The sequence below is a fragment of the Cryptomeria japonica genome, chromosome 8 (genome assembly GCF_030272615.1).
Source record: "Cryptomeria japonica chromosome 8, Sugi_1.0, whole genome shotgun sequence".
Taxonomy (NCBI): Eukaryota; Viridiplantae; Streptophyta; class Pinopsida; order Cupressales; family Cupressaceae; genus Cryptomeria; species Cryptomeria japonica.
Genome location: NC_081412.1, coordinates 433,251,560 through 433,266,175, shown reverse-complemented (window position 1 = coordinate 433,266,175; position 14,616 = coordinate 433,251,560). Strand labels below are relative to the sequence as shown.

Here is a 14,616-nt window from a genome sequence, read left to right as displayed (position 1 = left end):
CAAATAGGTTACCAAATTAACACAATATAGATTATAGAGCCAACACTATTATTGGTCTTCCTCTTCAAAGTAATTACATCCTCTGGATCTATGCAAATCATTAATGAAAATTTAGAATAATTTGAATAAAATATTTGGAGCTATAACCAATAATGCGAAATTTTCTTTATAATTTCAATTAGTCAAATTCAAGATGTAAGACACGATGTCAAACTACAAAAGCAAGCAATTTGATATCTCTTGTTAGACAACTAACAAAATTCAAGGCTCTAAGAGATGATGGCAATGCTTAAGTTATTTCATTAGTTTGTCTTCCGAATACAATAATGTTATACTTACTCTTAATAAAATACTTTAGAAATACTAAAATATATGATTTCAACTCTACAAATGTAGAATATACAAATATTGATTCTCAACATAAGTAATAATAATAGATAAGTACAAACAAAACATAAATTTAATGTTATTACAATAAGAAATAGTCACAAAACATTGACTTGTAGAACTCGAGCCGACGATGTTCTTCAGAGAAAACTCAGAAACAAATTAAATGGAATTAACAGCGCCTATGTTAACAATGCGGATATTAATATGCTTTTGCTGAAGTTTTTTGTTTTGAAAATACTAAGCATGGATACTTATTTTGGGCCTTCACTATTAGAAATTAGAGGAGCCAACTTTCTGCTCAAAAGAGGTGCTCTGTGAAAAGTACTGTGTTTTTAATTTGTCTTTTTTATATGGATAGTTTTCAAAAATTCATATATTTTGAAGTGTGCTATTTAAAGAAAAAGGATCTTGAAGGATGTTGCAATCTTAGTTAAAAGAAATTCACGATAATAAATGTCATTAATGAATGTCAAATTCTTCGTGGAAGTGGTAACTCTAATAGAAAATTTAGCCTGGTCTCCAAACTCTCTATGAATTGTCATATTTCTAACCTAGATTCGTGTGAATTTTCATAAGGAAAAAATACCCACTAAATGAGAGATTACAGCTGAGAATTTTAAAACATAAGAGAATCAGAAAGCGAAGGAAATTTTTCATTACAAACGGAGATCTCCCTAATAAGGGAGAGAAATAGCGTTAAAGAATTGGTACAACCCAATAGTTGAGCAGGATTTAATTAAGTACTCTTTAAAACTACTATTTAAATAAAAAGTACTCTTTCAAACAAGTCACATAAAAAAAATCATGTGATCCAATCAAAACTTTTTTTCCCTTTATATTTAAAGTCTCTTCCATTAAATGCTTTAAAAATGGTTTAACACACGAGAGAGCAAACCCACCAACATGGATTGCCCAACTATTGGATTCTCTATACTAACGGGCAGATCACTATTACAAAAGAATTTGATGGCAGAAGCATATTCTACCCATTACAGCTATATAATTATCAAAAAAGTAGAGAAATCGAGGAGAATTAGAAGCTTCTTATGAACAAAAGCTCACAACAATGTAATATCTTGGTGGCAATTACTTTCAAATACACTGATCATAGACATACTCTGCCTTCCTGACAACCGCATTGGGGTAGAAAAAATGAAAATACTGAAAGAAGCTTTCTAAATCAATCGAATCTATAAAAATACAAATTCAAAACAAAGAGATACTCGAGCTTGAATCTCATCAGTTATGGCTATATATCTGCAAAAAAATCAGAGGCCTGCTTTTGAGCTGACGTTTGACCCTTTTCTGATTTCCTCTTTCTCTTGGATCCTGCCATTACAGAAGAGGTGAAAGGTAACAGAAGGTATAAAATGAGTATGAACACTCTCAACAAACATCCAATTCTATCATTGACATAAGGAAACAAATATTTGACATATGTCAGTATCCAAAAGATGCACAAAGAATAAAATGTTGCAATTCAAACACTACTGCCTATACAGCAGTTGAAATATTTAACGAATGAAGCAATTTGGAGTCGACATTCAGGATGGAGACCAAGACCAAATGTTCAAAGAACAAAAGATACATAACACTGTACATGCAATTAAAGAGTACTTCTAAAGCCATGTTAACGTCTTACAAGGCTTGTTGATGACGGTTTCAATATTTAACCCTTGGTCTTTATTTATTGATCACTTTTTATTTTTTAACCGTGTTTCCTCAACTTCAACAACTTTACGAATCTTCACAACTTGGTGGGTCTTCGTGGAGTTTTACAAATTCCAATGATCAACTATTATCATGAAACAAAATCAGAACACAGAGGTAAGTTTCGGACATACTTTGTGTCGAAGGAAATATTCTTGGGACTTCACGAAATCCAATTTGGAATCCAGATCTGACTAGCAGGTGAAAAGATAGATTTGTTAAGACTTCAAAAGGAAACCAAAAAAATAGAGACTACAAGACATTAAAATTGAATGGTGATGTGCTTTCAAATTATAGTCTTGGATTTGATGTGCCTTTGAATAAATTCATTGAGTTCCAAGATCATTATATGCGTTAAAACTAGAACTTGTCATTTGACTTGAAAATTGCTAGACCAAAAGTTGTCTCATTGCTGATCATCACTGAAGAGGTCTGTGCACACCAATCATGGTGCTTACAATGCCGAGCCAAATAAATACAAGGAAATGAACGTGATTTGCAGCATTTGATGAAAATGGATGAAATTTAATGTTAGAACTTAGAACACACGATTAAATATCAGGGCACACATGCAGAGGCACTGCAAGAGAAGGGATGTAATTTTTAGGAAAATGTTTTGCATAATTTGAAGGATGCAACTTTACACGGTTAAACACTATGTGTCATGTCCCCATCCTTAACCCAATAATCATATTAGCAATTATACATAATACTAATAGCTAGCTGTATATTTATAAAGATTGTAGCATAGAAACAAGTCTCTAAGTGAAACATAGGAGAAAAAGACAAACTCGGTAATTATTTAGGAAGGTCCCCAATTATATTTGCTAAGCAATGGGGCAAACACATAGTGGCAGACCAAATCTTGCAACAACTAACTAAGATTAAAGACAGTTGTTCTTGTTTGAAGGATTCATCAGAATAGTATAATGAAGCAAGATTCAATTTAAATCTAAGCCGATCTAAGCCTCTGCTGATTTAACCACAATCAGAATAAGGACTGACCGCAAACAGTATTAAGGGTGACGTATATTCTACAGAGAAAAATGTTGAGAACCACGTAACCTGATGATTAGTCAATAAAGGTTATATTGTTTTTAAATCGTAATTAGGAAACAAAGGAACAAGAGGTGTGATCAACTTAAATGGTCAAAGGGTGCGATGTATTTTCTCTTAAGAACAATTAAAATAAATAAAGACAAGAAGGTGACAGTCTGCCTACACTCAAAGTAATTACATATAGGTTTGTCTAAAACTAAAAGTAATTACATTTAACAAAGAGATGTGACCCGTTATTTGTTGTGTCTATTTGAGGAGTAGTGACCATAGGGAGATCACCTCCTTTGGGGAGATATAAGATAATATTGGAATGATGTAAAAAGAAAGGGGAGAAGGTAGGATATACGGCAGATATATAAAAGATCATGTGCAGATATGAAAAGCGGATTAAGGAAAGTAGATTGGGAATTAATTAAAATATTATTTCAGAAGTATATATGAATGTGATAAACAGATTATAAGAGGATGTGATCTCTTGTGTCAAACTAGTGACTCGATTTATAACTGTAGATCAGGAAATTGAAAATCATCAAAACAATAGCAATTAAGACAACCACAAAACCTAAAGCTGCTATGAAAGCAATCCTAAATCCAATCAATGAAGACATAAAGACAAGATATTCAAATCAAATGAAATCGAAGCAAACCGACACAGATATCTCCTTCATGTGGCTCCATTGTTCTTCTTTCACCTTCAAATTTGATGTGACTCTCACCTACAAGTGCAAAATGCAAGTGGAAAGCAAGTTGTTGAGAGATGAAATTCGCAGCATAAGGTTACTCGAAAATGTGATTGATTCCCCCTTTTCATTGAAGAAAATCATCCAATTTATAGACAAATTGGAGAGAGGACAAGATTAGCATGAAGAGATTTGAAAGGAAATTCAAATCAAGAATGGCAAAATTATGACAAATGTGTGACACTTTCTATGCAAGGTGTATGACAAATTATGCACAAATTATGACAAGTTGCTATGCAAGATGTATGACAAATTATGACAAGATTGAAATGCCATTCCCATGACAAAAGGGAAGAGAGAAAATAGCCTCCATGATTACAACAAATGGAAGCATAAACATAGGAGAAAATGATGGAATGAAATTAGGGGAAATATTAGAAAAATTAAGAAAATAGGAGAAATAGAAATTAGGAATTAGGAGAAATTAGCAAATTAGAAAATTGAGGAAAAAGATGAAATAGAAATTAGGTGAATTAATTAATAGGTTTTCATCCATTAATTAATTCATGAAAGAGACCTAAGACTAAATAAATAGATTTATTTAACCCACAAAGAAGAAGAAAATGATTAAATGAACAAATCATAAAACCCTAGAAATAAGAGGACAAGGAATTAGGTCAAGACAACAAGAAATTAATGTAGGTTCGATCATGATTCTGATTGACAAAGGACCAATGTTGATAAATGATTGAGATTGATTGACAAAAATCAATGACAAATTGACCAAGATTGGCTAATGTGTAATGTTCCATTGGATTGCTATTCTGAGTCCTGTGACCAAAGCTTCGTATTCTGCAATATTATTGGTGCAATGGAAAGTGATCCTATATGACTTTGGGATAGCATCTCCTTGAGGGGTGACAAACAATATACCTGCTCCTGAGCCATACTTTATGTAAGATCCATCAAAGTATAACTGCCATTCCTTAGAAGAAGTAAGAGCAAATACTGATTCATCAGGGAAATTTGTCAACATTGGATGATCATCATGAATAGGTGCCTCTGCAAGTTGATCTGCTATGATTTGTCCTTTTATTGTCTTTCTCTCAATGTACTCATTATCAAACTCACTTAGGATCATAACCCACTTTGTCAGGCGCCCTGTCAAAGCTGCCCTGTTAAGCAAGTATTTCAAGGGATCAATTTTTGCAACTAGCAATGTCTGATGATTTAACATATAGTGTCGAAGCTTCTGTGTTGCAAATACCACTGCTAAACATGCCCGTTCAATAGTTGAATAATTCAGTTCATAGCCCACTAGTGTCCGACTGATATAATAAATAGCCTATTTTTTGCCTTTCTCATCTTGTTGGGCTAAGAGAGCTCCCAGTGCCGTTTTAGTTGCAGAGATATACAATATGAATGGCTTCCCTGCTATAGGAGGCATTAGAATAGGTGGCGACATCAGATAATCCTTGAGAGTTTGAAATGCTGATTGACATTGCTCAGTCCATTTAAAAGTCCTACATTTGCAAGCATATCAAAATCGTCTCCGTCGCTCTTATAATAAAAAGGTCAAAGAGCGACACTTCGAAGTGGGAGATTTGGTCCTAAAGGCGAACCCGAAGAATACACAATCTACGAACATCATCAAAAGAAAATTTGAGCCTAATTGGGTTGGGCCTTTCATAGTTACTGCAGCCTATGGTTCAGGGGCATATCAACTTGCAACCCAAGATGGTGAACCTCTGTCAGATCCTGTAAATAGCATGCACCTTTGAAAGTACTGGGCATAGTTTTTCTGTCAGCAGTTCTTCAATATGATCTTGAAAAAAAAATAAAAAAATCAAAATCTCAAAAATACAAAAAAATTAAAAAGTCAAAAAATAAATAAAAAGCTCAAAAATACAAAAAAAATCAAAAAAGTGAAAAATTAAAAAGAAAAAAAAAAAAAAAAGTAAAGAAAAATAATTGGCCCTCTAGTGAAAACGTGGCAAACAGGCGCTTTGGGCAAGTACCATGGTGAAAACCTGGCAAACAGGCACCATGTGTAAAAGACTATTGCTCCGTTATCTATCATGACTCCTAGCTGTACTTTCCCCCCCGCAGGTTTATCACGATTATCCTTGCCCTGACCCAATGTTTTGTTCCAGGCCTGTGATTGGTCAACATCATTGTCTTGCATACTCAGGTTTCCAATCCTTGTGCATATGTTTTGGTCCTGGTCACTGTATATGTCTTTCAAATTTTCATTGTGTGCGCGCCGCTTGTCATGATCAATTACTGGAGTTATTGTTGCATGCGGACTGGAGCTTTCTTATCATATAATGTCCTGAAAAAAAAATCCCTAAAAATCAAATAATGTCCTAAAAAAATCCCTAAAAAGTCAAATAAAGTCCTGAAAAACGAACAAAAAAATTGTAAAAAAACTCGAAATTCCTACAAAATGAAAAACATCAAAATCCAAAAACAATTTCTTTGGCATTTTGCATTTTGTCAATAAATGGTCCCCTTTGTGCATAGACATATCGCTGAGCATACATCCAACGACAATCAATCAAACATTGTGCTTTAATGAAATCACTCATTAACAGATAAACTGTTCGACCAAGCAAGCATTCAACTTGATCACAGTTGTCACATCAATCAAAATAGCATCAACATTACCATTGGTCCTTGTCAACATTATCATGGGTCTTATACAGGGTGTGGTATACTCGAAACCAGACTGTGTCCCGTCTTCGACGGGGGTACCGCATTCCCTGAAACCAGACAGCATGATCATTCTTGTTTTCCACTTTTGACAATGACGATTAGACTATTTGTTTGACTTGGTTGAATTTGTGCGTCTTATCTTTTTACTGATTTATCTTTGGCTTCAATCATGTTCCTATGTTGCTCGATGATGTCACTGAGTGATTTAGAGTGACCGGGATGGTTCATGGTCCCTTTCCTTTTTTTTGTTGCGTTTGTTGTTTGTGGAATGTTTGTCACAAACTGGGGCAACTATATCATTGGGTGTCTGTGATAAGTACGTTCGCTTTGTGAACGCTGCACATACCTCGACCCTTGATGTATGCACCCTAGGATGCTTCACTCATTCCTTGTGTGCAATGTGTCTGTCTTTTGCAAAAGGGGTTGCGTTCCAGCTCTGGCCTTCAATGCCATGATGCTCTGCATCCGCTTTGCTACAATAAATAAAGGTTCTCACCTACTTATGTGCATTTGTGAAAGCAAGTTTTCCTTCATCTCTAACTGTCCTCTGTCTAATTTCTTCTTACTAACATTTCTTCCGTCGGTCTTGGCAGTCCGTTCGGTCTAGTTCTCCGATCTCCAATAAATAAATAAAAAAAAACAAGCTACATCCTGCATTCATTGGTTAGTACATTTGCATTATATCAAGCCCATACAAAACATTTTATCCATTTCATCTTATAAATGCATCAAAAACATAAACAACATTCATACATGTTCCAAAGATAGTACATAGACAGTGCATAAGACATCCATACATGGAAAGTAAACATAAGTCATAACACATTGCATCCCATCATATAGCTGCATATCATATCATATATCAAAAAATAAAAAAATATCGGAGTACAAAATTGGACTGTCTGTCCTACGTATGGCCCGTAGGCTGAGTACATAATGTCAAACTATATATGTCTCCGTCATAAGGAGCATGTGCCTCTATCACTGGGTGCTCCCTTTGTCCTCCTCATCCCTGCCATGTCTCAAGGATGAAGCCCCTCCTGTCCCTGGTCCTGGCTGTGGTGGTCTCATAGGTCCACTCATCCCCATGCTGCTCACTGACCTCCAAAAGCGTGGCCTGCTCTCTGCTCTGGTGGAACTGCACTCTCATATAAAGTCCTCAAATGGCGCATCTCATCTCCTGCCTCTAATAAAATCTGTGCCATCTCACGCACACTAGCATCCCTAATCGACCCAACATACTCGGTCACTCTCTGCTCTTCTTGTTGTGCCTGGGCTATCGTTGTATCTCGAGCCACTATCAGTCTAGCTATCTCTGCTTTGTACCTATTCCTCTCAGTTGACCACTGATCCTGCTCTGTCCTCAAGATAGCATTCTGTCTCTCTAATGTAGCAATGTAATCATGCTGACTCGCTATGGTGGCCCTACATATATGCATCTCTTCTATGCTAGCTGTCTCCTGCCCTATGGGTATATCTTGCAATGACTCATGATTTGCTGGATCTGGCTCATCTCTTTGCGTGCACCTAGGACTCTCCTCTCCCTCATCGTCCTCCTCATCCCCCTCATCCTCATCATCTCCCTCCTCCTCTCCAGTGAATGGGAAGTCCTCCTGTCTCCTAGGTACCGGAATATCAGGATCCGTCAATGGCACTGGCCGCTGTCGTGCAAACCATCGCTCATACTCCTCTGTCATCCCGGCATCTACAACATTTGATCTCCAATCCCACTGTCTCCGTTGTAGCTATATGAAGTCGGCATATGCTATGTGTGGCTGAATCATCCTCCCCCACTGACTCGTCTCTCTGTGGGATCGGGCAAAGTGTGCAGTCCCTATCGGTATATCCTGCCTCTCTCCAAATTGTCGTCTGACTCTCTCTAGCAGATACATCTCAATCACTCTCTGGCGATTCACTGGTCGCCCAATCAAGTATCTCTCCTGTCTGCAATACGATAGCTCATCGCCATCATCTAACCATCCAGGGCACTCATGATATGGCCTCCATGTGAAATCTCTCAACCTGTCTAGCTCATGTCGCCAATACAATATGTATCCAAATGGACCCTGTCTCAGCGCTCCCCCATAGCAGTACACATATGGTCGATGTGGTACTACCTGTCTCTCTGCAATCGGCCGACATATGGCTATGTGCTCAAATGCCCATACTTGTAAAAGTGTGACCCCACAGCTCAAATTTTGATGCAACTGAAAATATAGCATGGCAAGCACACATGGTCCCCATGCGTATACTGTCGCCATCCGCTCTAGCACTCTTCCCCATCCAATAGGGAATCCATGTCCTCGTCTGTCACCTGCTAATAGGCATGCCATAACCACTGCTATCACCACATATCGCTGATCATACTTTGCTGCCATGGTCTCCCAGCGGATCTCCCTCTCTATGATATCAAGGTCATCTGCATCGCACTCGAATAATCTGCACAAAGAGTCTCTCCCTGTCGCTGGGTCGTACACCACCATCTCCCCATGAATCGAAATGCGGAGGATACGCCACACGTCCTCTAGTGTCACAGTCGCCTCTCTAGTCGGAAGATGGAAAGAGGAAGTCTTTGAATGTCATCGCTCTGCCAATGCGGTGAGAAGTCCTGTGTTTGCCCTAATCTCGGGCATGTACGTAATGTAGTATAATCCAAGTTCTGCTAATGTGTCTTTGTCAGTACTCTTGAGTCTGTATCGCAACATGAAGCAATGGAGTTTGTTCTCCCGCGTGATCATTGTATACTGTCGACTTTGCATCACAAATGGGGCACAATTTGTCAGTTTTAGGGTTTTTTTTTCCTATGGGCTGCATTTCCTTGTTTCATGCACCAATCAGGGTTTTCTTATCTATTTTTGACCTATCCTACCCTTATCCCTCTTTTCAAGATTATCTACGCGCTGCTTTCGGTCAAACTAGAGTCATAAGTGCACAATTGCGCTTGTGTAGCATCAAGCTGCGCCTGTGTACCTTAGACAGGCGTAGAACATCACTACACAGGGGCAGAATGTGCGCACATAGGCGCAGATCTGCATTTTTCCCTCCCCTGTGGGCCCCGCAATGTCCCACAATCAAGCAAAATTCATGAAATTGAACATATGGGTTTTTGAGCTACATACCGCTGCTCCCGCCTTGTCCGATCGTTTGTAGATGCGTACACGTTCCCCAAGGTGATCTGCCATTGGAATGTTCGCCATCTCTCTGCAAGGGTCCTTTTTCCCGAGCAACAACTCCTCCACTTTGGCCAGTGCAAATGAACTCTTTTACTTCTCCTTGTCTCCTATATAGATCTTTGTCAGTACCTAGAGGGACGTGCATGCTCTCCATCTTATGCTAGTCGCGGTCTTTTGCGCCTTCCACTGCTTGTCCTTTGTGCATCCGACCTCCGATTTTGATCCTTTCGAACCTATCATCTTCTGTCATTCTTATCGATCACTTGGCCTCTTTTCTGGATTTTTTCGGCCAATTCCTCGAGGGGGCATGCATATGTCATTGTTATTGTCTGGGGCATTTTCATTATTGTTCTTTGAAACAACGCTTAGAATCGCATTGTCTCAAAGAGGGGCAAAATGTAGACGTCTAAAAATGGTCAACGCTTGTGGAGTCATACTTCAACATTTGCGCATTACCTTATTTTAGGGTTCTTGCGTCGCATTAACATTTCTTCTATGTTGCGCACTTGGTCTTTATCAATTGCGAGCATCGAGTCCTCTTTCTGCATTCCTCATTTTTATCGCTTTCGAATTAGGTCTTGTTGATAGCAATCTTCAGTTATGATTTTGGTCGATCTTATCCTGTCGCATCATGGTGCGTGCTCATTTATCATCATTTTGGACATCTTCAATCCTAATCGATGATAGAATTGGCGTTTTGTCCTCTTGTCAATCTTTCAATCATCTTTAGCTTCTTAGTAATCATTTGCGATTATCAACTTGTCAATCTCGTCATTTTGCAATCGATTCGTCATCGATCCTTGTCCTTGTCAGCCTTGTCATTTTGTGATCGATTCGTCATCGATCCTTGTCCTTGTCAATCTTGTCATTTTGCGATCGATTCGTCATCGATCCTTGTCCTTTTCAATCATGTCAATTTGGATCGATTAGTCATTGTTCCTCATCAATTGGCGCTTATCAATTTGATCTCCTTGTCAATCTTGGTCAATTTGTCATTGATTTTTGTCAACCAATCTCAATCATTTATCAACATTGGTCCTTTGTCAATCTTGGTCAATTTGTCATTAATTTCTTGTTGTCTTGACCTAATTCCTTGTCCTCTTATTTCTAGGGTTTTATGATTTGTTCATTTAATCCTTTTCTTCTTCTTTGTCGGTTAAATAAATCTATTTATTTAGTTCTAAGTCTCTTTCATGAATTAATTAATGGATGAAAACCTATTAAGTAATTCACCTAATTTCCATTTCATCTTTTTCCTCAATTTTCTAATTTGCTAATTTCTCCTAATTCCTAATTTCTATTTTTCCTATTTTCTTTTATTTTTTTAATATTTCCCCTAATTTCATTCCCTCATTTTCTTCTATGTTTATGCTTCCATTTGTTGCAATCATGGAGGCTATTTTTTCTCTTCCCTTTTGTCATGGGAATGGCATTACAATCTTGTCATAATTTGTCATACATCTTGCATAGCAACTTGTCATAATTTGTGCATAATCTGTCATACATCTTGCATAGCAACTTGTCACAATTTGTGCATAATTTGTCATACAACTTGCATAGAAAGTGTCACACATTTGTCATAATTTTGCCATTCTTGATTTGAATTTCCTTTCAAATCTTTTCATGCTAATCTTGTCCTCTCTCCAATTTGTCTATAAATTGGATGATTTTCTTCAATGAAAAGGGGAATCAATCACATTTTCGAGTAACCTTATGCTGCGAATTTCATCTCTCAACAACTTGCTTTCCACTTGCATTTTGCACTTGTAAGTGAGATCCACATCAAATTTGAAGGTGAAAGAGGAACAATGGAGCCACATGAAGGAGATATCTGCATCGGTTTGCTTCGATTTCATTTGATTTGAATATCTTGTCTTTATGTCTTCATTGATTTGATTAGGATTGCTTTCATAGCAGCTTTAGGTTTTGTGGTTGTCCTAATTGCTTTTGTTTTGATGATTTTCAATTCCCTGATCTACATTTTCTGAGTTTTTCTTTGAAATGCCATTCCCATGACAAAAGGGAAGAGAGAAAATAGCCTCCATGATTGCAACAAATGGAAGCATAAACATAGGAGAAAATGAGGGAATGAAATTAGGGGAAATATTAGAAAAATTAAAGAAAATAGGAAAAATAGAAATTAGGAATTAGGAGAAATTAGCAAATTAGAAAATTGAGGAAAAAGATGAAATAGAAATTAGGTGAATTAATTAATAGGTTTTCATCCATTAATTAATTCATGAAAGGGACCTAGGACTAAATAAATAGATTTATTTAACCCACAAAGAAGAATAAAAAGATTAAATGAACAAATCATAAAACCCTAGAAATAAGAGGACAAGGAATTAGGTCAAGACAACAAGAAATTAATGACAAATTGACAAAGATTGACAAAGGACCAATGTTGATAAATGATTGAGATTGGTTGACAAAAATCAATGACAAATTGACCAAGATTGACAAGGAGATCAAATTGATAGGCACCAATTGACGAGGAACAATGACTAATTGATCCAATTCACCAGAAAATGTAGATCAGGAAATTGAAAATCATCAAAACAATAGCAATTAGGACAACCACAAAACCTAAAGCTGCTATGAAAGCAATCCTAAATCCAATCAATGAAGACATAAAGACAAGATATTCAAATCAATGAAATCGAAGCAAACCGACGCAGATATCTCCTTCATGTGGCTCCATTGTTCTTCTTTCATCTTCAAATTTGATGTGGATCTCACCTACAAGTGCAAAATACAAGTGGAAAGCAAGTTGTTGAGAGATGAAATTCGCAACATAAGGTTACTTGAAAATGTGATTGATTCCCCCTTTTCATTGAAGAAAATCATCCAATTTATAGACAAATTGGAGAGAGGACAAGATTAGCATGAAGAGATTTAAAAGGAAATTCAAATCAAGAATGGCAAAATTATGACAAATGTGTGACACTTTCTATGCAAGGTGTATGACAAATTATGCACAAATTATGACAAGTTGCTATGCAAATGTATGACAAATTATGACAAGATTGAAATGCCATTCCCATGACAAAAGGGAAGAGAGAAAATAGCCTCCATGATTGCAACAAATGGAAGCATAAACATAGGAGAAAATGAGGGAATGAAATTAGGGGAAATATTAGAAAAATTAAAGAAAATAGGAGAAATAGAAATTAGGAATTAGGAGAAATTAGCAAATTAGAAAATTGAGGAAAAAGATGAAATAGAAATTAGGTGAATTAATTAATAGGTTTTCATCCATTAATTAATTCATAAAAGAGACCTAGGACTAAATAAATAGATTTATTTAACCCACAAAGAAGAAGAAAAGGATTAAATGAACAAATCATAAGACCCTAGAAATAAGAGGATAAGGAATTAGGTCAAAACAACAAGAAATTAATGTAGGTTCGATCATGATTCTGATTGACAAAGGACCAATGTTGATAAATGATTGAGATTGATTGACAAAAATCAATAACAAATTGACCAAGATTGACAAGGAGATCAAATTGATAGGCGCCAATTGACGAGGAACAATGACTAATCGATCCAAATTGACATGATTGAAAAGGACAAGGATCGATGATGAATCGATCGCAAAATGACAAGGCTGACAAGGACAAGGATCGATGATGAATCGATCGCAAAATGACGAGGCTGACAAGGACAAGGATCGATGACGAATCGATCGCAAAATGACGAGATTGACAAGTTGATAATCACAAATGATTACTAACAAGCTAAAGATGATTGAAAGATTGACAAGAGGACAAAACCCTAATTCTATCATCGATTAGGATTGACAATGTCCAAAATGATGATAAATGAGCACGCACCATGATGCGACAGGATAAGATCGACCAAAATCATGACTGAAGATTGCTATCGACAAGACTTAATTCGAAAGCGATAAAAATGAGGAATGCAGAAGGACTCGATGCTCGCAAATGATAAAGACCAAGTGCGCAACATAGAAGAAATGTTAATGCGACGCAAGAACCCTAAAATAAGGCAATGCGCAAATGTTAAAGTATGACTCCACAAGCGTTGACCATTTTTAGACGTCTACAATAACAGTTTCAAAAAGTGATATAAAGAACTTCATTCTGAAGAGAAGTACGTGGCAGACTTATAGTCATTCTGTAGCTTTGAAGATCAATTGATAAGGATGAACTATAGCATAAGTTGTTCAGAATCTATTTTATTATGACTCTAATCTGAAGGGTCAGTTGAGCAGCAGCAATTTATAACACTGAGGCATATATCTCAAGTACATAGATCAGAGGAAGTTATTAAGATAAGTCCTATCCTTGAACTATTCTTAAAATTTTAAGTTAATATCATAATTAAATGTCTTCAGTATGGGTAAATTTGGCATTACAGTCCTCACCTTAAGTTGGAATTGTTGTTTCAGGATTAACTTAAGAAAATTCCCAAATGGGGACATTACACCAGGCCACAACTATCTCAAACAAGAGCAAGTGGATGGGCAGTAGAAAATAGAGACAAAGCTGAAAAACAGAAGCAAGCAAAAAAACAAAACCATGCTGACTTTTGACGTTTAAGGAAATTTGATGTGGCTCTGAAGCTGCTTAATTCACAGAGTGAATTGTACTTCTTCAGCAAGACAACATGAGCAGAATAAGCTTGCCACAAAACTGGAACCTATGACCCATAGGTATACCAACATTGAAATAATATTTCAACAAGGATAGAGTGACAGCAATCAGGGTTCCAAAAGGTGTTGAGAAGAATTTGAAGAATCATGCTACCATATAAGTGAAAAAATAATGGACGAATAATGAAAAAAATTATGCGCATTCTGATATCAATGTCAGTTCAAGAAATGGACTGCATAAATGGAAATGAAACTGAAAATAAACCCAAAA

General features: G+C 36.7%; 1 protein-coding gene across 4 annotated transcripts in view; it reads right to left on the bottom strand.

The window, feature by feature from the left end:
• Positions 1 to 1,197: 1,197 nt before the first annotated feature.
• Positions 1,198 to 14,616, bottom strand: part of LOC131067856 (WD repeat-containing protein 55) — an 86,459-nt gene continuing 73,040 nt past the window's right edge. For 3 of the 4 annotated variants that reach the window (XM_059209735.1, XM_059209734.1, XM_059209733.1), the window contains 2 exons: positions 2,235 to 2,290; positions 1,198 to 1,719 (listed from right to left, as the gene is read on the bottom strand). In XM_059209735.1, the coding sequence (XP_059065718.1) occupies positions 1,630 to 1,719; positions 2,235 to 2,290 (146 nt within the window). In that variant the 3' untranslated portion in view covers positions 1,198 to 1,629. The remainder of the gene's footprint in view (positions 1,720 to 2,234; positions 2,291 to 14,616) is intronic. The other variant, XM_058003030.2, reaches the window with a different exon arrangement.